Genomic DNA, 22,452 nt, shown 5'->3' with positions numbered 1-22,452 from the left:
GGGAGGGGATGTTGATCTGACACCAGGACCTGAGCACCTCTTCACGTCTCCCAAACAGGGCTGTGCTCGCCCTGTGGGTCAGCCAGGCCCTCCCACTGCCTCCATTTTCCTTGTGCAGTGACCTGTGTGGGTGCTCATGTGCTTCCCTCCTCTCCTTTCCAGCAGCTCCAAACAATCGTCTGTATTTACCCGGAGCTGATGGATGTGGCTCCTTGTGCTGACCCTGGCCAAGTTCCTCCTGGTCTCACAGCAGGGATGTGGGAAGGGAAATGTCCCAGCCTTCAGTCCACGCCTCCAGCTCCCTCCCTCCATCCCTCTGGCCAAGGGCTGCTAAACCCTCTGCAGGAGCTGCTGCAAAGGGGACAGAGGTGAGATTTGTTTTTATGAGATAAACTGAGGCAAGGAGGGCAAAGCACTGCTGCATTCCTGGCTCACGGAGCAGCTTCTCTGAAGGGGGAAATAGAAGTGCAAAGCTGCAAATGGCCAGCTGTCCCCTGGACTGCAGCAGATGTCCCCAGGGGCTGCCAGCTGGGGTCAGACCCCATTGCTCCCCAACATTCCCCCTGCCCCTCATTGACACTCCCCAGTGCCTCCCAGCATCCCCACTGCCTCAGCCTGCTGGGGACAGCAGGGGTGGGCTGCTGGAGCAGCACTGCACTGGTCCCCTGCTCTGATCCCCACTCAGCACTGGCACCACTGGAAAACCTGCTCTGGCTCAGAGAGGATCAGAGAGGCAAATGGCAGGAGTAACCTCTGAGTAACCTGGTCCCTCTGAGCAACCTGGCCTAGTGGAAGTTTCCTTGCCCATGGCAGGGGGTTGGAACAAGGTGAGGTTTAAGCTCCCTTCCAGCTCAAACCATCCTGTGATTCTGGGAAGAGGGGCTGTGGCAGTGGCTGTCGGTTTCTGCGGGCAGGCTCACACTGGTGAAGGATTTTCCTGGTATGGATGGGGAGAAGGACCCTCATGAGTGCACTAACAACAGGCAGAAACCCCCCCGGTTTCCTTTCCCAAAGCTGACTCTGCCATTCCAGCCTGCCCATTGCACAGGCAGCAGCAACCCAGTTCCCTCCAGTACCGCCCCATTTCCCAGGGCGATGTGCTGTGACTCACCGGAGCCCGGGGGGCGGGCAGGCAGCGTCCCGGCTCTGACACGGAGCTGTGACAGCCCCAGCCTTGCTTTGGGATTCGGGAGCACCTCCCAGTGACCGTGGCTGAGCTCACAACGTGTCCCCACCACCACGGACACCCCTGGCCCCCGCAGAGTGGTCACCCTGAGTGACTGGCTCGGCCCAGCCCGGCTCACACTTGTTTGTCAGAGAAGAGCCATCCAGACCGAGCCCTTCCTTCAAGGGTGCTGCTGCTTGTCACTCTGTCACATCCATGAAGCGCCAAGGCAGCGCCATGAAGCAGAAATGACACGTTCTGGCAGCTGACATCTCCAGGAAGGGTTTAGCATGAAGACAAACTCACCCTACGGTGAGCTAATGCTCCCGAGCTGCCATCCTGCAGTGCCCAGGACGCTCCTGATGCCCAAACAGGAGCAAACAAAGGCGGGGGTTTGTCCTGGATCCATATGACGAGCGCCAGCGGTGCGGGGTGACCTGACAAAGCCAGATGTGTTTGGCAATCCTCTGGCTCATAAATTGGATTTGCTGCCACCGTGTCACGCTCCAGATGGCACAGTATGTGTGCCCTGGTGTTGGGGAGGGGCACAGATGCGTGGTGAGACGCGGTCAAGGGCTGGCATCTGCTCCTGCCTTCAGGTGGACTCGGATAAAAGGGTCTTTCAGGGCTGTGCTCACCTGTGAATGAGGGGAGGGTGGTTTGCACACATGTGGGTGTGTTGGTGCACATTGTTGGCAAAATAAAGCAGTGATTGCAAAGCGACGGTGCCAGTGCTGAGCAGAGGCAGGACAAGGCTCCCTGCTGAGGGTGGGGATGCAGGGATCTCCTCCTGCAAGCTTCCAGCCACATCTCGCTGCTGCCTGCACCATCCTGGCTTGTTTAAAGCCCCCATTCCCCCCCATATATGTATTCTTGTATGTGGGGCAGATATAGGCACTTTGTAAACTCGCCTTCTCCCCTCCCAGCACAGGGAAGGCAGTGTGGGATGCAGGGCTGGAGGGGGGTGCTCTGCCCAGGGAGGGATGCTGCTCTGAGGCTGACAGGGCTGCCCGAGCCCCTGGGACCCTGCACTTTAAAGGCATTAAGAAACCCTGCACAGAGGGGCTGCAGGAAAAGCACTGTCAGGGGGGTTAAACTCGCCCCATGAGCACCCCTGCTGCAGCCTGGCACTGGGTCAGCTCTGGTGTCCCTCTGCTCTCAGCTGCAGGGCTGAAAACACTTTCTTTTGGCAGCACTTTCTATGGAGCTGCAAACCACAGACGGCTGAAATTTATGACTTTGCCCTCCCTGAACCAGGACCCTGAAACTCATGGGATGGAGGTGGCAGCTCTGTCCTTGCTCTGCTTTCCCTGGCCGGGTCTGAGCTCTCCAAGTCCCTGCCAGAGGCTGTCCCCCAGCTTCTCCCAGTGAGCACTGACTCAGCAGCATCTCTGGCTTGCTGTGGGGGCTCTCAGGGGCTGCCAGCACTGCAGGGGCCATCAGCTTGTGACGTCTGTGGCCTGACTCAGAGCTCTGAGGCCCTGCCTGCTCCATCCCCAGGGTCTTCACATTCTCCTGGGGAGGTTGTTATGTGTGTGCCAGACGTCACTCCAGGTCCCCACAGCCTTTCTCTTCATCCCCAGTGGGCTCCTTGGGCTGGTTTCTTAGACAAGGGGTCCATCCCTGGGGATGGGTTGGTGCTACTGTTTGGGCTGGAGGAGCAGATGATGGTGTCTCCTGGCTGTTCTCCACCGAGAGCTCTGGGGCAGCTGCAGGCACCACCAGCTCCCCAACATGACACAGAGAGACAGCAGCTTTCCAAAAACCTGGTGCTCTGTGTTATCCACTGATCTGATTCATGCCCTGTCTCCCAGCCCTTCACTAATTAACACTCATCCTCCTTCTCCAGCAGCTCCACACCAGGTCCTGTGCCAGGCTCTGTGCAAGTCACAGCAGCTGGTCCCCATCCCACATCAGCCCCTGGCCCCCAGGGCAGAGCCCTGCTCCTCCAGGAGTGATCCAGCACCATTCCCAGGGATGTTATTTCAGATCCACAGCTCTAACTCACACACACAGGTGCCTCTCTGCCCCCAGCCAGGGCACCTCAAAGGGCAAAGCAAACATGGAACAGCATCGCAGCCTTTGAGCCTGAACACATGTGTTCTTCTGTTTCAGGAGGCAAAGACCCAGCATTGCTGGTATCACGTCCTCTGGGATCCAGTGGTGTGCTCTGGGATCCCCCTCCATGGCTCCCAGCAGCAGTGTGTCCCATATGGGGTTGGGCTGTGGTTCAGTGGGGTTTTGGATATCTGTTTGCACAGATTGATGTCACTGCTCCGTGTCCCCCAGGGGAAGGACCTGGAGATGTGACTGCTGAGTGTCCCACTGTGGGACATCCTGCAGGACAATCAGCACAGTGCCAGGAGGGGTGACTGGGCCAGTCTGGTGTATCTGCCTTCACACCAGTGCTCCACTGGTCCCAGCATGGAATGGGGCTGTGTGGTGCCCTCTGCTCTCACTGAGTGCCAGCCACGGGGCCACCACTTGGGCTGTGTCTGGGGGCTGGAGCTCCAGCCCCAACATCCCACTGAGTCCTGGGCAGCAGCACGAGCCACCTCTTGCCAAGATCCTGCCCTATTCCAGGTGGGAAAAGCTGTTCCTTAGGTCCAGAGAGCTCTCCTTGTCCCAGGGGATGGGCTTTGCTGTTCCTCCTTGTCAGTCCTTTGCAGTTCCCCACAGCAGCATTCAGGGCCCAGGAGGGTCAGAGAGGCAGATGGAGAGCAGGTTCCCTCCTCTCTGCAGCAGCAGAGCATCAAATATCTTCAAAGAGAATTGCTCAGGCAGCCTCAGCTCTCGGATACTGAGGGTCCTGCAGGGCCCTGGGTGCTGCAGCTCTGTTGGGGTGAACAGAGCAGAGTTGCTGGGTGGACTGCAAGGGCCCAGCGACCTTGCCCTGGGTGATGTCCCTGCCAGTGCTGGGCAGCTCCAGCCCTCCCTGGGGAGAGCTCACATCATGCTTTCCTGCTTCTTTTCCTGTTTAATTCTTGTGAAGGATGAACAAATACCCGGGTCTGTGGCTGCCCAGGGCTGGCTCAGAGCATCAGTGTCATCATGCAAGTGTGTCCTGGCTGCTCTTGGGGGAGGGATGCAGACAAGGCTGCTGCAGAGGGGTTGATGGAATGGGCAGTGGGGAGACAGGCCCTTCCCTTGCTCAGGAAATAGAGTTTTTAGGGAAAACTGTGTGGAGGAGGTTGCCCTGCAGAGGCCCCCAGCTGCAACTGGCCCCTCTGTGGGGCCAGAGCTGCCTCGGGTATTTCACCCCTGAAGTGCCCCATGTCCAGCAAGAAAAACCTTCTGTCTGCTTTGCTTGGCTCTGCTCTGGGTGTCGATGGGTGCTGGGGTCCTGCAGGGCCACCCACCCCCAGCTGTGCTGGCCCCATACGGGGGTGCTGAGCCCGGGGTGGGCACATGGGGTTGGGCTGATGATGGTGGCCAGATGGCATCGCCACAGCCTGGTCTGGGAGCCTTGTCCTGGTGTGTCCCTGGGCAGCCCTCACCCCTGGGCAAGGAGTTTTGGGAGTCCAGGTGCAGCCTGGCAGGGGCTGCACACACAGCCGGGGTGTGAACCAGACTTGTGGTGCTCTGCTGGCACAAGCTGTGATGGGAGAAGGTTTCTGGGAGCTGTTACGAAATATCCATCACCAACTCATGAGGGATTTCAGGGAAATCCCCTGGAGCAGGAGCAATCCATGAACAGGCTGCGTTTGCAGCAGCCCATGTCCTGCACACCACAGCAGGTGGGCTCTGGGGTTCCACTGGGGATGTGGCTGGAGCTGTTTGGCCTCTCCAGGCTGGAGGGAATGGCAGAAGCTTTAAGTAGGGGTGCACTGCCCATCACTCCCCAGGGCTGGAAAAACCCCTGCCATGACCTGGCAGTGCCAGTGCCAGCCATGGGGAGAGGGGCAAGTCCTGCCCTCCCTGCTCTGGCACACACGTTTTTTGACCTGAGGGTCCTCCAGCCACTTTGCTGCTATTTCAGCACCTCCAAGAAGAGGTACCATGTCATAATAATATAAATAACGATGCAAAGGTAAAAATACGTGAGAAAAAGTTTGGTTTGCCATCCCTTCAAGGCTCTTTTTTTGGGGAGAACTTGCATTTTCGGTTCCCATCTTTTTCACCAGGCTGTTCCTCTCTCCACCTCCCTTTCCCTGGTGGAATCCTGCTCATAATTAAACTTCAGAGTTTGGATACAGCCCATTGCAGCTCATGGGTTGATTCTTACCGGGACCAAGAAATAAGCAGAATATTTTTTCACTTCTGCAGGGTTTCTCCCAGCAGCTCCTCAAGGGTCGTCTCCGGTGTTGATTAACTTTCTCAGGACTCCTGGGAGATGGTGACTGTTTAGGAAGATTCGCAGTAGGGGGAGAGCAATCCAAGAGGCAGGATGATGCCTGGGGGACCGGCAGGGCATCCTCTTGGATGGGGCTCAGGGTGAGGGTCTGGGGGGACCCGGGGGTGACCCAGCCCGGCTGCCCCATGGGTCTGGGAGCTGGAGAGGCGGCTGCTCCCTTCTGGGGGGCCACACGGGGCTCCCCTGCCCTGTTGGCGGCTCCCAGTATGGACCAGTGCCGAGCCCCTGGCAGTGGGAGCAGTGGGAGCAGTGGGAGCGGTGGGAGCAGTGGGAGCAGTGGGATCAGTGGGAGCAGTGGGAGCAGTGGGGACGGGCACAGTGGGGTCAGTGTCCCCCCTTCCCTGGCAGCAGGAACAGTGTCCCACCCCCGGGCCGAGCGCGGGCCGCTGGCACCATCTAGTGGGGTTTGTGCGGGGACCGGCGGAGCCGCCGCCACCCGTGTCCCTGCCCTGTCCCCGGGCACCAGCACGGCCCCAGACCCCCCCAGTCCAGGGGTCTCCCCCAGCCCTGTGCCCCCGGTCCGTTGGTTCTACAGCCCAGGCTTGGTGGGGTGGGTTTGTGCCGGACCCCCCGCCGGTGCCCCCACAGGGACAGAGGTGACGGGGGGGGTGTTCGGGGGTACAAGGGGCTGCCTGCAGGGCTGGGTCCCCCCTACACGGGCTCAGCATCGCCCTGCTCACCCCTGGGCCGGCAGCCGTGGGGGTCTGGTGACCCCCATGAGTGGTCCAAGGGGTCACGGGGGGACACTGGGCTGGGGGGGTGATGGCAGGGGGAGCCCTGGACTCCGCACAGGGCAGGGTTTGGGGTCCGGCAACCCAGAGACCCCCAGCCAGGCTGTGGATCTTCCCAGCACAGCCCAGACTGGGGGGTCACACAGAGCCCCCCTGCACTTGCTCTTCAACAACCAGCTGGACGTTTCCTGCACAACATCCCTTTAGGACGTGGGAGTGTGTAAACCATGGGGTGGGAGGCAAAGCTGGTGGCTGGGGCTGCCCTGCAACTTTTTTGGTGCTGGGTAGTGACAGGATGAAGTGTATCATTAACTCCTTTTTTCTTTTCTTCTTTCCCTTTTTCTTCTCCTCCTCTTTCCCCTTCTCCTCTTCCTTCATTCTCCCTTTTGTTTTCAAACAATTCAAAGCACAGCCCTCAGGTGTGGGGCAGTGCTGGGGTACAGCAGCATCCCACAATACTTGTGGGGTGTTGGGAGCCAGGACTCCCCTCAGGCTGCCCATGCCAGGGGGAGCTGCCCCATTCAGGTCACCCCACGGCACAAGGGAAGACTCCATCAGCACCAGAAAAGCCTGAGATCTATCTATTTGTGGGTTTATCAGGCCAGGAGAAAGGTTGGGGGAGGCCCATCTCTACCCCTCTTACCCCTGTTTCTGTAGCCCACTCTGGGCATCGGGGAAAGGGCTGAACCAGACCTGGCTCAAGCCCCAAAACCAGGGTGCCTTCCCTGCTCCCCTTGGCAGCTGCCACGTGCCCCCCAGGGCACCAATGCTGATGGCATGAAGTGGGATGGATTCAGCAACGTCCACAGGGGAGGGAATAAAAGAGAAACAACAAGCTGCAAAATTCTGACATTATTCCCCAGTGTCCAAACTCCTCACGCCAGCATGAGTTTGCAAAATAAAATAAGTGCTTTCCTTCCCTTCAAAAAAAAAAAGGTGAATTTTTTTTAGAGCCTGAATTGTGCTGGGTGATGGTGACTGGCAAGACAAACAAAACCTAAGGCTTCAGGTTGAGGATTCGTCTCTCCTGGTGGATTTAAGCAGCCCCTGCCCTGGGAAGCAGCTTTCCAAGGTGCTGTGCTGGCCTTGCACCTTCCCCTGATGTAGGATGGTGCCAGCACACCCCGGGCACTCGTGGCACAGGCAAGGGCTCCACGTGCATCCTGCACTGCCTGCAATGACAGGAGCCTTTTTTCCAGCATCATTTTAACTTGCCTGCCTACACCACGCACAGAATTAGCCAACCCTGCAAGGCAATGGAAGAGAAAACAGTCCTGGCTGCTCCTGCACGTGCTGCTGTTTGGGCAGTGCCACTGGACAGTGAGCCACCACCAGCTCCTGCTCTGCCAGGAGGGATGCATGGGGAGACTTGGAAATGGCAGTTCAGGACCCTTCACCTTGGATGGCTGAGAATTTATGGGTGCATTGGCAAGCTGGGTTTGAAAGTGGAAGGACAACAGGGTCTTACACCTGGAGAACAGGGAGCCCTTGGCTTTGCAGGGAGCAGGGAGGGCTGGCAGGGGAGGCAGGTGGAAAAAAACAGATGAAATTTCTGCCAGGAATTTTGCTTTGTCTTAAAAAAACCACAACCAAACAACAAAAAAAACCAAAACCAAACAAACAAAACGAAACAAAAAACAACCAAACAAAAAAACAACTAGCAAACAAAAAAACAAACACCAAAGCCCAAAATACATTTCGACCAGATTAACACCTCTCCCAGGGGAGCTGCACGGCAGAGCAGCCCTGGCCCACACCATTGTCACCTTCCCAGCTCAAGTAAGGTCAGAGGCTCAGTTTTATTTCATTCCCATTTCAGAGGAGCACTGGCCAGGCAAGGCAGCTCCCCCCATCTCCCAGGGCACAGCCCAGCTGAGCAGCAAAGCCACCTCCTTGTAGGACTCCTTGTCAAGGGCTGTTGCACTCAGTAAGGTCCAGCACAGCAGAAAGCTGGTCCAGTATAATTATGTGCTGGCATAAAAATAATGGCCACATGTTAAAACTTAAAGTAGGTCAGGCAGCCATCTGGTCTTGCTGACAGACCTCCACAGACCATAGTTTAAAAGATTCTTATTTTAGAAACTTCACAGCTTGGGTAAAATTTTGAAGACCGCCCATAAACATGTTTCAGCCACTGCTCTAACTCCAGGGGTTAGAAAAACCACAGCCTGACATTTATTGGCTCCTGTTTCAAAAATAGCTAAAGCTTAGTCTACTTCTGCTAATTAAAAATCCTAATTTCCCAAATGTGATTGTCTCAGTCTCCTGCCCAAGGTGTCAGGTGTCCTAAGGCTCACTCACCCCTGGAAATGGAGAGGATCAAACCCCTGCATGGGCAGCTCTATTCTTGAGCATTATTCTTGAATGAGAGCAGCATTATTCTTGAATGAGAGGAAATGAGGCAGATTCATGGCTTGGGTAGCTGTGCCTGCACTGAGAACACCCAGTTCTCACCCACATTTCCTGTACCTTGTGCAGCTCAGGTTTCTACTCTCCAAAACAAACTGCTTTGCTTGAACTTCTCCCCAGTGGCAGAGCTGAAGAGTCTCCTGCATCCCCCACAACAGCACTGTCCCAGAGCAGATCTTGCAGACCTGAATTCAGCACATAAAATAACCTGGAAGCTTTGCAGTAGATAAATGAAATAAAGAGATTGACCCCTTTTTTCCAAACAGTTCACATTTATTGATAACGATAAAAAAATCTTTTAAAGACTATCTGTATTTTATTACCAAGAATGAGGTATTATGTATACAAAACATTTACAGAATTTGATATGCAGTTCATGAGGAGAGATAGTGAAGTGCAGAAGGACACTGATAACAGGAAAAGTGCCAACAGAAGAGTTACTGGCTGAGAGAAGGAAGAAGAGCAGTAATATCACATAAAGAAAGACCAGTGTAGGGGAAATTAATTAGTCAGACTGCAGTGATCAAGTCATATTGCCACAGCACTTTGCTTAGAGGAAGATTAACTATTATTTTATCTTCCCAGCTGTTTGTGCTGTCATGTGCTTTGAGCTCTAAAAGATGTGTTAAGATCAACAGCAGGAAAAACCCAAAGTGCCACTTTTGAGCCAGCTCAAGTGAAAAACAAAACACAGATCTTCAGACTTGAAAAGGGACTGCAACTCAAAAAGGTCTACAAAGCCAGACACCTCTGGAGAGATGTGGAGTGTTGAATGAAGCAGATTCTTTACAGTTGTCAGCAAAATCGCCATCTGAGAGAGAGAGACAGAGAGAGAGAGAGAGAAGGGGGACCACCTTCAGCCCTTACAGCCTGGTAAGTGGCAGTGGAATGGCTGCTGTGCAGACACTGGGTGGGAGCTGCTTCACACCAAAGCAGTGGCCTGTCTCACACAACTGCCCACTTTGGCAGCCTAAGTAACAGTCCAACCTCCATCTTCAATTTATAAGTCCTTAAAACCCTCCAAAATACACCAGTTTGGTTCAGTTTAAGGAGACCGGTCGCTCAGCACCTCTAAATCTGTTACTAAAATACTTTCAGCTCTGCCACATCCCACAGCCAGAACTGGTCTGGCAGGACAGGTGCTGTCAGAGGTCAGTAACCTGCCTCTCAGGAGCTCTGCAGGCATAAAATCTTTATTCTGAGTTCAGAACCAGCTTTCCTCAGGCAGGGGGTCCAGGACCTCGAGTGAGTTCTGCTTTCTAAGTGCAAGCTCCTCTACCACCTACCCCCAGCAGTGCTGCTCCCCAGGACAGAGCCTTCCTAGCAGGGGCTGCAGCACAGAAGCTCCTTGTGCCTGGATGGACAATTTAGCTCTAAGAGGGTGAGGAAAGACCAAGCAGGGTCTAACTGTGCAAATCCTGCTGCATTTCAGACCTAAATCTTCTCTGCTCCACTGCCAGGCGTGGTTTGTAGTTGTCTGACAGCCCTTTGCTCAGCACTTCAGCCTTTGGAGCCTTTCACTCTGCGTGGAGAGAGGGCTAAAGGTGCAAGAATGGACTTTAACAAGAGTTCAACCCAGGCCTGGGCAGACAGGGACAAAACCCACAGTGGCAGTGGCAATAGTGAAAACAATCCAGAAAATGCTTAGAGCATCTTCTCCTGTGTCCCCCAGAGGGAAGAGCCCTGTGCTCCCTGCCCACACTAAAGCTTGTGCTGCTCAGAAGTGAAGTGCTCTGTTTCTGACAGGGAAGGACAGGAGGCCCGAGGGAGTGAGAAGTGAACAGGAAGGATGTTAAGCCATACCTCCTTCAGACTGATTCAGGCAGCCAGCTAAAGCTCTGCATAAATTCCTGGTAAGAACAGAATCTCAGTAAAATCAACTCACTTGGAATGCACTAGTGAAGCTCCAGCACAGAGCTGGGAACAAATCCTCAGAGCAGCATGGCACAGTGAGGGAGAGTCTGCTCTCTGCCTCTCTCTCTGCAGTGCTTCAAGCACAAATCCAAGGAAAAGAATGAATTGCTTTAACCCATCAAGACCCAGAGCTCAGATTTCCCCAAAAAATGTGCTCATACAAAAGGTATATTTAGTGTTTACAGCCTGGCCACAGCTCTGTGGGCATGCTTTGAAAAAAAAGGACTCACAAAGTCAAGTATCCAGCAACTGCTGTTCTTTGTCTCGGACATCAGTGGTGGCAATGGGAGAACAGTTTGCAGCACTGGAAGATCACAGGGGATTTCTCAGGATGGCAAGGAATGTCCTGACAGGAGAATTGCAGTTGATCTCTAATGCACTACGGAGCATTTTTGGTAGGGTTTTCCTCTTTTTTTTTTTTTTTTTTTTTGCTTTTAAACATCTACACAGTTAAAAAAAAATATTCTTAACTGATGCACTGGTTGGTTTTCCTTTTCAATAAGAGCCCTTGTGTTCAGAGTTAGGATTTGTGCAAGCACACTTGCAAAAATATTTATGGCTGAGTTAGGAAAAAGGGTTAAAGAGACAAGCTGTTGGATCTAACAAAGACCAAAACCACTAAGTGTAAAATTCAAACAGCTACTTTACTATCTATAAAAGGCTTTTGTGGGGTGGGGTTTTTTTTGCACAATTGCCAGTTGAATATGCTGTATTGCAGTCAGCTGCCACGGGCGAGGGTCCAGCCATCACATCCATTTGCTTTTCATCTGTTGTGGCACTACCTGGAAATCATGGAGCTGGAATGGGACTGGCTAGAGGAGGTGGTGGCAGCACTGAGCTGGGAGAATCCACTGTGGCTTGATTCAAGGCTGGTCATAGATCCCCTGCAATCAAAAAGAAAGCAGTTTTAAGCCTCAGACCATGCAAAGATTTTGATTTCTGCTCTGTATCTGTATTTTTTTGCACATTAAATAAAAAGCAAGTAAGAGTTTTGGTGCAAGATACTCAAAAGCTTTTCTGCCTCAACACATAAAATAATGAGGACACTGCAAGCCTTACAAAAAACAGATGCTGTTCAAAGAGACTGGGAAATATTTTCAGTCAAGTTTATCAACGGGCAGGCAACAGAACTGACTCAATTCCATTCTGAACTGTACCCATTTCTACCTGCCAAGCCCAACAACTCACACAGGGCTTTCAAAGCAGAGCAAAGTGGCCAGTGATGATTACCACAAGATAACTAATTAACCCCTTTTATACATTAGTTGCCCTCGGTGCCGATACTGGTTGATTTCTTTTTTTAAAGCCCTCACAATTTACTTATATTTCAGTGAACTTGACACTGGCTTGATCATCTAAGTATCAAAAAGGTCTGACGCTGGCTGACCCTGGCCAGACATACCTGAAATCTTCAGATCCTATCACTTCTGTATAGTACATCACTTTACATTTGTGAGAGGACACCTGTAGAGATGCCAAGACATCATCCACACGAGGCAGGTTGGTTGTAGCACAGGCAGGCATGCTGTGGAACTTCCACTGCAGAATATAGAAACCAGGCCACCTGGTCACGTGGGAGCCCTGGAAAGCAAAAATTAAATATTAACTTTGTTAATAAAGATTTGAAAAATTTGAAATTCCTTTTCCAAGCTTGGAAGAAGTGCCCACATGCCCGTTATTCTTCCCCAATGCCAATATTTCAGCTCCTCAGCCAACTGGCTGTGCTGGGTGACTTCCCACAGAACGTGCTCATCAAAGTCGGGACAGAACACCAACAAACAGCTCCTCTGGCTTTTTGAGAGTGTCCGGGGGTTACTGAAAGGACAAAGTTCTGGTTTAAAACAATATCCACTTTTTCCATTTGTTTTCATTAACAGCTGTCCTTTGAGACAGTGAAAAGGGCACTCGAGGCTCCTGCCTCACAGAGAGTGCAGTGCAAGAGGTCACTGCCCATATTTCCAGTTTAACACTTCCAACCAGGTGACTTGAGGGGCTCCTTTTTCCCAGGCTGCCCGACTCCTGTTTCAAGTCAAAAGGAACAGCAGTGGCAGAGTGTGACTGTAAATACACTGCACAGAATATCAAACTTGTTAATTAAAAGACAGGTTGAAAATGGCATAAAAAAATTTTCGGGAACTTTGGCCACAGCCTCACAGTGGCTGTTAGAGGGACAATCACACAGAAGCTCAGTCTTTATTTACAGACTTCCCTCACTACTGAGGGAAGGCACTATGATATTCTTCAAATACAGACTGTTTGTCTCAGAAAATAATAGTCAGAATTACAGCACAAAGCGTGTTTTGCTGCTTTCTGGATGTGCACTTCATTCTAGGTGGCTTCTCTATATTCCTTCCTGATCAACCTCAGTCACTGTTGGACTGATGCAACCTCCCCTCCCAGCAGGTCCCACGTAAATCCAGTCCCTGCTCCCTGCAGCATCCAGCCTGGAACATGAGCTGAAATGTTGGCCAAAAAGCGAGCAGACAGCCCAGGACTGAACCACCACTCTGTCATCAGCCACTGTGAATGAGAAGAGGCAGTTTTGGAGCCGGGCTCCATCTGCTCCCACACGAGGATCTGGTGCCTCACCTGCACACTCTCCCCTTCCTTGCAGATCAGGGGAGACTCCACCATGCTGTAGTCACGCCCCAACTGCCAGACTTTGTCTATCAACTGGACATTGTTCCCACCAGGAGATGTAATGCTGTGGGCTCCCAGAGAGTCCTTCTTGGGGGGCTGTGGGGCCCTTTTGGAATGGAAGATGTTAAAAACGATGTCGCCCTTGCACACGTCAAAATCCCACGTGATCACAGATGAGGCATCCACGATCTGAATGAGAACCTGGGACAGGAAAAGTCATATTAGGCAACAGCTATTTGCTCAATAAAGGCAAACTCCTACCAGAAAAAAAAAAAAGACAAAGGACAGAGCTTTTTGTTGCGGGGCTTAGTTTCCACTGTTAAAAAGTCAAGGCTTTTTAATAGTTGAAAAGAGGCATTCAGATACAAATTCCCTCCTGCTGGGGTGTCTTTATTATAACACACGACTTTAAGAAGCTCTCAAGCAGGTTCTGAGAATATTGTTTGCTTTGCTTAGAAGAAAAGGGCTTTGAATAGAATGAAAACTGGTGATATTCTCAAAACGGCAACAAGATGACGCCAGGAATGGTCACAAACTTCAGCAACTAAAGCATCATTATGCAGTACAACTACAGAAGAGCAAGGTGGAAGCACAGCAACTAAATAAGTGAGCTCTAAACCACCCTCAGTCCACCAGACAGAGTCCAGAGCAGCAGCTGAGATGAAAGCAAAGGTCAGGCTGCAGCCGCACCTCATGTGGAGCTCCTTTGAAGACACTTGCAGACTGGTAGATTGTTTCAGTCCAAAGCTTTATGTCTTCGTTTTCCAACTCTTCTGCTGTCCGGTAGAGGGACTTGGGAACCAGCCCACCCTCTGGTACTTCACACTAAAAACAAACAGCCATAAAAATTATCTCCTGTGACCATTCCCTCCCTGTCACGCTCCCTGCCTCCCATTTCAGAAACAAAACCTCACATTCAGCAATAGCCCGAAGAATGAGATGCAAACAGTGGGAAAGTAATTTTACAGCTTGTACATTATACATACATAAATTCTTTTACAATGACCTGGCTTAGGTGTTTGCAGAACAGGACACCAGAGGAACAGCTCTTGTACAAACACAACAGCCAGCACCACGGAAAAGGGCTGTGCAAATGCTGCAGTTATCACTCAGACCACCTTACACTGAAGGAAGATGTGAGCCACTTCAGAACCCTGAGGAAAGTGGCAGTAGTGACTCAGTCTGGAAAACAGAGCCTACAGAGACCTGAAAGAACCAGGGTAGCTAAATTTAAGGATGGATACTGGGAGATACAGTGAGTTTCGAGCAGGTGAAAGGACATTGTAGCCAGGAAGGTAACAGTTTTGAAGTTACAACTGTCTGACAGCCCAGTACTGGAAGTGATTACACAACTTCCCTAAGCAACCTTCTTTTTTAAGAAGCCTCTAACAATGGAGTCAGACAACTATTTGATCAGGAGAAGGTTCCACAGAAGTGTCTGGGGCAGTGGAAGTGTTTGGTAACTGAATTACAACAGAGAACTGAAAGGTTCTCAGGAAAGTCACTTTTGTTCAACTACCCAGAAGCAAAGAAGAACAGAGAGATTCTGCCACTGCCTGTAACTGGCAGGAAGTGTTGTAGCAATTTGCTTTCTGGTAACATTCATTTTTGCTTACTTAAGCAGTGGATTTTGCCAGCTTCCAGCTCCAAATTAGATAACACTGAGAGCTACTGCTGCAGCAAAAAGCAGCCCACTGAAGATAAACACGTGCTCTACTCCAGCACATCTAAGTGTACTTCATTATCATCTGAGACTGTATTTGAACAGACACAGATGTATTTTCAAGAATGGTACAGAAATTAATCTAGAGAGTGTACAGGGGCTTAAAACACAAGCCTGAGATTCTATTTTAACACAGCTGAGTTCAGATAAAAAAAAATAACTTAAGTGTTACTATGATGGAGGTTCCAGAAAAAAATAATCCACCAGTGAGCCCGTGTTGTCAAAAACATGAAAGGGAAAACAGACCTGACAGTATCATTGAGATGTTACAACGCCAGATTCAACTGATACCCAGAGTCTGGGCAGGAAACAGCTATTAAGGCATGTGACAAGGGACTTAAAAATTACAGTACCTTGCAGTAAAATGATTTTTCTGCTTTGGTGGGGGTCAATGCACACCACTGTGTGAGGAGACAGGGATGTTTGTTGAGCCCTGTTAGCAGATGTGCCTCACGTTTCCTTGGGCTCCTTATGGTATCAGCTCTTTTAGGTCACACAGACTCTTTTGATCAGCTGATGGTGACAGCTCTTGCTCAGAGCTGTTGTAACCTTGTCTGCTTGAACTTGTCAGGTAACAGACTCTGGCTTTGAACTGTGCTTGGCTATTTTGATAAGCTATTTGATACTCACTGTAGAGAAGCATTGTGCTTCTCTTTTTGAAGTGGATCCACAAAACACCACTAAGCCTGGAGTCCTACATCACAGCCCCCATCTCCAAACCACACTAGGAATCCCTCTGTGCTTAGAGGCTTCTTTGCTTAGAGGACTGGAAAAATATAAAAAAAAACCCACAGATAAGCTGCTGTAGATGCAGTAGTTTATATTCATACCATGCACTCTCCACCAAGGAAATCAGGGATAATTTCTTTATCGATGTAATCCAACAGTCCCCCAGGACCCTGGTAGTCATTTCCAGCATAAATAAGGAATTTCTTTCTAGTGTTGTCATCAATGAATGGACTAACCTGCAAACAAAGAAAAACAGAATAGATCAGGCTCTCCCATTTTTCTCAAGTCAGTTCTGAAGGAGTCAGTTTGATCACACTGAGTGTTACCATCCTGGTTTTACACAAAGTTCACACTACAAAGAAGCCAAATAACCCACTACGTGAGCAAGTTCTGAGGTGGTGTTTTTTAATCCACTGCAGGAATCCTGAAAAAGACATGTTTCCAAATGGCAACATTTCCTGCTCATAAAACCTGATCTGTAAAGTGCTTTTACAAACAACAAGTGTAGCAACTGAGACAGCTGAGTAATACCTTGAATTACAAACATACCAGCGTCCAGAGAACTGGGAATACTCGAGGTGCTCTTAGGATAAGAAGACGACCCAAAGTCTCAGGATAATTGGCTTCAACCACCTCAATGATTCTCAGCAAGGCCTTGACACCAGGTCTCCATAAATGCCTCATGTTCAGGCCTTCCAGATCTACTAGACATGTCCAGGAGCTGAATTTGAGAAAGACGAGGAAAAAAACCATAGAAAAATCTCAATAGCATCAGAATTCTCCTTTCTTATGCAAGTGCCCAACACACTGAGATGTGTGGAGCCCACTGCATGTTTTGGTTTCTCCTGTTTCACCTCCTTGCTTTGTGGTACCTGTAGACACTCCAGTTTAAGGGTCTGCCTTAAGAGCATGCAATGGTCACTTTGCAAATCATGCAGATTCCCCCACAGATATTTCAGACTCAAGGTAAAGGTTCATATCAAGTAAAAAAAAAAAAATCCTGTCAAGAGCCAGCCCAAACATTGAACCAGTGCTTTTACTGGGAGATCAATTAAGTGGCCACACTGCTGCTGCCACGAGGCAATTTGACATTCACAGGGCAGATTTCCTGCTAACAACACTGCAGTAATGGTGCCAGTACATGTCAGAGCTAATTCTGTTGTCAGATCTCAGGGAGGGAAGCTTCTTCTACAGGGAGAGATATGTTCTTAATACTAATACTGAGCATCAGCACATGTTTCAGTTACTTTCCAAGTTCAGGTCTCGCCCTGGGCAGGAATTCAAGATTTACAGCTGTGCTGCACCAGCCAGCAGCCATTACATTATGCATAAGGTTTCTATGAAACACCAAACCCTTCTTTGTTTCACTTTAAATGTTTAATATGCAGCCCTTTAGGATTATGGCTACAAATGAACATCCAGCAGGCAGCACAATTTCAGTTACACACATGAAACCTATCCCTGGGACGTGACCTCCCACTGACAGCCAGGACAGCAAGTTCTGTACCAGGGAAAAGATAAGCAGACATACCACACATCCCTGGACCTTACAGATTAAGGGAAGGAGGTAGAAATTGAAGAGAGGCCAAGAAATGTGTGATCTTTTCAGGGATGGTCCTGCATTCGTTCCACACCCATAAATCCACTTTGCAGTTAACAATTTCATAAGTGACCCTACAATGACTGAAGGATGGGACAGCAAACCGTTTGTGACTGAATTTCACCTGAAGTCGTGCCAGTACCTGGAAAACTAGACCCCAGGTTTCACAGGAGCCTCATGACCTCACCTTGGATCGAGAGCTGAGAAGCCACTTATAAAAAATGGACAGTGCAAACAAGAACTGAGTGTAAGGAGCCTTGGTACAGACCATGGATGAAGAAGTGACATGAAAGCAACACGTGAAATCCATGGTATTATCATGGTCTGACTTTTTGACAGCCTGTACCAATGCCTGTCTATAAAATCCTCCCCAAAACAGAAATGGGAGTTAGGCTGCACTGCTTTGCAGAGATCCAACAGCAGAAGAGAGAAGCACAGCAGCCCCAAGTAGAACCATCAGGAGAATGAGACTGAGGCTGCTGGGGCAGGTGTGCTTCCCTCAGGCTGCCCCAGGCACATTCCCTCTGTCACTAACTTGGGAGGCTTCACTTAACTGTACCTGTGCTTGTACCTGCACGTGAGACACAGCCCACCCTTCGCTTGTTCCACTGCCCAACAATCCCCACAGGCACACCATGAAAGCAGGTAATTCCCAAAGAGCAGATCCACTTGTTATTTTACCTTATTGGCCTGCCAAATACTTTTGTATTCTCCTCACATCGCCTCAGTCCTTCTTCATTTATTGAAAGAACCTGTACAAGAAAGTGTGTGGTTTAGAGAAGAGTCTCAAACTCAGTAGGCGGGATAAAGAAAAATATGTTTATATCCAAAGACTAATTAAAACTACAAGATCAAACCAGCATAAACTTTTTTTTCTCCCACAAAGAACAAACTAGGAATCTCTACGATTACCCCTAGTTACTCAGAAATTAAAGCCCCCTTTGAAATCACAGAAAGCAAACCCTGAAACAGAACTAGGGCAAACAAAATTTACTGTCTGCCTGGAAATGCCACTGGAGGAGAAACGTGAAAATCCAGTCCCTGCTTCTAACAGTTGCTATGGCTGTGACTGTCATTATTAGGAGTCAAAAAAAGTTAGTGCAAGTCTGGAATTCTGCCAGCTTTCTGCCTGGAAACTGAGTCGACCCACAATAACAGAGACTGAGCGATGCCTTTAGAAAAGGCAGAACTACAGGCAAGCACTTTTCCTTAAAATTATTCTTCTCCTTGGAGTACAGGCTTGACAAAATCTGTGGCGTTTTCTCCTCTGTGCAAACGCAGAGCTGTGCTTGAAGCCCTGCACGAGTGCAGAAGAATCCGTGAAAATGCCAACCAGTAACTCCAGGAGCTGCCAAGGCTACGCCTCTCAGTTTGCAGTTGGAAAGAAGGCAGAAGGAACAGCTACCAGGAGCTTTCAGATGTATTCAAACCAAAAACAGACGGCCAGAGAGTACATCAAAATACCCAGAGCGATGAATGCTCCGGCAGAGGACATTTCTAAGTGAAAATATCACCCTGTTAGCAACTCGCAGGCTCCAGAAATACTCACGTATCGAAGCAAGGCCTCTTCCCCCAGAGCTCTCACTAAACCTTTGGTGTCCATCTGTCCCAACCTCAGCACGTACAGCGGGCGACCATCTGCACAGAGAGACCAAACCACCAGAGTGACCCTCACCTTACAGCAAGAGACAGTTTGAGCGAGCTGGTTTTACGCTAAAACTTCAAACAGAAACAAACCACAACCAGTTAAAACTCCTCCGGAAGAGGGATAACCTGGAGCAGGCGGCAACAGAACCTGGACCCTGTGCAGCTTCACCAACAGATCATCTGTAAATGAGCTGCAAAACTCGAACTGGGAGGTTAAAGGTTTTCTGATGCAAAAGTTTGCAAAGACATCCTGATGCAAAAATAGCTCCTCGACCTTCAAGGACTTCAAGTACCTCGGTCTACGCAAGATCTTGGTACACAGAATTAACGACACAGGACTGTTATTAGCTTCCAGGACACACTAATGAACTCGAGTGTTTCCTGTAACTGAGGAGCTGCAGTGGAGGCTGAAAGGCCTCTATCACACATGCTGCAATACTGCTCTGGATAGAACAGCAACCCCTCTAGAAAAGTAGCTACGCTGAGTTCTGGGAAGTAATGAAACGAAGTGTTAACCCAGAGCTTTGCCTTCTGCAGTGTTTGCTGGAGCCACACTCCGAGCTCTGTCACTGCGGAACTGGCACACAGCCTGGCTTATGCAGGTTAAGCCTGGTGAGAACAGACTCTGCTCCTGAGATCAGCTCAGCTGGACCCTCTGCATTAGAGCCCTGCTTTCCACAGTCATCTGGCTGCACACTTGGGCAGCCTGGCACTGGCAGGATGCTAAGGCATTAAGCTAAATAACTGTGTTGGCTGAATTTGAGAATCAAAGCTTGCATTTCTGGCACTTCCTAACAGGAGCTAGTTGTCCAAAACAGGTCCCAGCCTCCTCTCAAACCTGTGATGCACTTTTTAAGCTTTGCTTCATCTATTCTAACACACAGGCTAAATAATCAGCAGCTTATAAAAGTGAATATGCTAGAACACAGAAAGAAGAAAAAAAGAAAGCTTTCTACATGAAAGTTTCCCTCAAGTCCTGTTGTCTGTGCAACAGCCTGCAAGAAGGGTATCAAATTATCATCAAGTCTTCTGGGACACAAGGAAAGAAACTGTAGAGATAAACCATTAAAAAAAACAAAAAACAACCAACTAAAACTGCAGAGTCAAGGCAAGTTATTAATTTGGCAAAGACAGCACCCCCACGCAAGTTCACAGTATTTTGTGTTTTATCAGGTGGATTAAAAGAAAATGTTATTTTAACATCAGCACACACTTATCTTGGAATGAACTGTTTCGCTTTGGAAACACTAAACAAAAACTGCTATTAAGCTTTACAGCAGGTCTCCCTCCCTCCCTCATGGATAGACATGCACATCCAAACCCAAACTAACAGCTTAGTAACCCCGGTCCACCCAAATGACACATGAAGGAGAGTCTCAGCTGACACTGCTGTATTATTACTGTGCATTTTATACTCCATTAGAGCTCTGTGATTTTAAAAAGACATTAGATTGAAGCATTCCTGTCAAAATAAAAGCCACTCAGATGTACAGAAAACTGTGCTAATTGCAAGCCAAAATAATAACGTTTTTTCTTCAGCTCTGATAGCTCATTCCAGACAACATGCTTCACAATCACTCTGCTTTTGCTTTAGCACTGAAAGCCAAAAGCACTCAGTCAGTTTAAGTTTGGCACATTTAGTATATGTAGGAGAAAAGGAGCAATACTAGAAAAGGGGGTTTAAAAAAAGAACCTACCACTGTAAAATTTTAAATTACAGAGAATTGCTCAGTTCTGAAACTGTGTTTCCATTATTGACAAAGCCACGCTCTTCTTGTGGGCATGCTGCAGGAGAGATCAAAGGCACTGGAGGGGAAGGGAGGGGGCATGAAGTTCACCACAAGACTGAAGAACTTCTCAGAAGAACATTAAACAACCTTTTGATGCATTCTGTACCTTCCTGCTCACTGGCAGGACCCAGTTTATGTGCTATTGACAGAGGGAGTCTTTGCAAAGTAAGGACAAGGAACTGGGTGAAAGGGAGGACTTATTCACAGGGTTTTTTCCCCTACAATCTTTACAAGCACATTCTCATTTTCCACTTTCTAAGCCTGAGGTCTGTCAAACCCAAAGCAGCAGGGAAGAGCCAGGCTCTGGTTAAACTTCTGCTGCGTCCTCCCTGTCTCCTGGCCACTACAGCTGGCAGCATCCTGTCCTGTGTCATACACTGCCTGTAACAGGAAGAGCCAAGCAGAAACAATGGTGCCTAGTGGGAAAAGACTCAATCAGAACACAGATCTGCTCACAGCGAGAGATCATTTCCTTATCTGAAGAGCCCAGCTTGCCTCAAGCCACAAATTCCAGCATGTTTCATTCCTATGTATGTATTAGCAACCAGATCAGTGCACAAGATAAAGCAGAGGGACAGGGAGTGTGTCAGGCACAGTCGTCTGTGCTGCAAAGACCTGGCCTGGCTCACCAAGCAAAGGGAATTCAGCCAAAGCTCCTTCTCTTCTTAAATAAACCTGCTCTATTTGATGTTTTTGCAACATTCCACTTCTCATCATTAAGCTGACTGTAATGCCAAATAAATAATCATTTATGCCATCAGCAGACTTAAACAACATCAGAAATAAATTGATTACAAAGATGTACTTATTTGCAAACATCTTTTAATCACTGAAAGAGCACACTCAGCATTTGCCTAACACCCTTTTAAGCATCTCAGAGTGCTACAGAAGCACAATTAATCACTTTTTTTAAGCTCCTGGCAAAGCAGACTTAAACATGTGGGTATTAGTCAGAAAGCCTATGATCTTGGAGTCTGCCTCCAGCAGCTCCTGGGAGCTGGCAACGTCACTGCAACAGGTTGCCCAGAGAAGCTGTGGATGCCCCATCCCTGGAAGTGTTCAAGGCCAGGGATGTTGGACAGGGCTCTGAGCAATCTCTGGTCTAGTGGAAGTTGCCCCTGCACATGGCAGAGGGACGGAACAAGATCATTTTAAGGTCCCTTCCAACCTAAACCCTTCTGTGATTCTGTGAATTTAAGTGTCTTTATTACATAACAACTGAGAAGTTCTAACCATCTTCCCAGTCACCTCCAGTTAACCAGAGGGACAACTATCACCTTTGATTCAGAACACAGAAAGGCTGGGCAATATCCATACCTTTGTCATGGTGATGCCAGCCTCCTGCATAGTAATCCTGGAGTACTTGTGGAGGGTTCCAGGTGTCCAGAATATAGTCCACCTGGTGCTGCTTACGCCACGTCAGAGACTGGCAAAGGATCTCTCTTGCTTTATCGATGTTGAAGTCCCGGGCACGCAGGAATCTCAAAATGTGCTCATCCTTTGGGATCTGTCCACAAAACCAAACCCAGTTTTGTACTCGAGGTTTGAAACAAGAACAGAAAAACAAACAATAGAAGCTGAAAAACGTGCAGCCCTGCATCAGAGCAGGAGGAGGGTGTGTAGCACTGGAAGCTACTCAAGGAAATCAGCCTTTGTTTGAAACAGTCATGAGCCCTGTCAGGGACTGCAGGTACCTTCATAAAGGAGATAAAAATTTCATGAACTCTAATGTAATCATTTCCACCTGTAT

At 49.3% G+C, this 22,452-nt stretch overlaps 1 protein-coding gene across 1 annotated transcript in view; it reads right to left on the bottom strand.

Annotated features, from left to right (window-relative positions):
* Positions 1-8,911: 8,911 nt before the first annotated feature.
* SEC14L1 (SEC14 like lipid binding 1) overlaps positions 8,912-22,452 on the bottom strand; it is a 41,237-nt gene continuing 27,696 nt past the window's right edge. The window contains 9 exon segments of the mRNA XM_017833063.1: positions 8,912-11,457; positions 11,976-12,154; positions 13,163-13,414; positions 13,904-14,038; positions 15,767-15,901; positions 16,215-16,386; positions 17,947-18,017; positions 18,815-18,903; positions 22,020-22,209. Of these exon segments, the coding sequence (XP_017688552.1) occupies positions 11,352-11,457; positions 11,976-12,154; positions 13,163-13,414; positions 13,904-14,038; positions 15,767-15,901; positions 16,215-16,386; positions 17,947-18,017; positions 18,815-18,903; positions 22,020-22,209 (1,329 nt within the window). The 3' untranslated portion in view covers positions 8,912-11,351.

This window comes from Lepidothrix coronata, unplaced genomic scaffold (genome assembly GCF_001604755.1).
Source record: "Lepidothrix coronata isolate B3197 unplaced genomic scaffold, Lepidothrix_coronata-1.0 Scaffold210, whole genome shotgun sequence".
Classification (NCBI taxonomy): Eukaryota; Metazoa; Chordata; class Aves; order Passeriformes; family Pipridae; genus Lepidothrix; species Lepidothrix coronata.
This window is presented reverse-complemented; position numbering and strand designations above follow the sequence as displayed.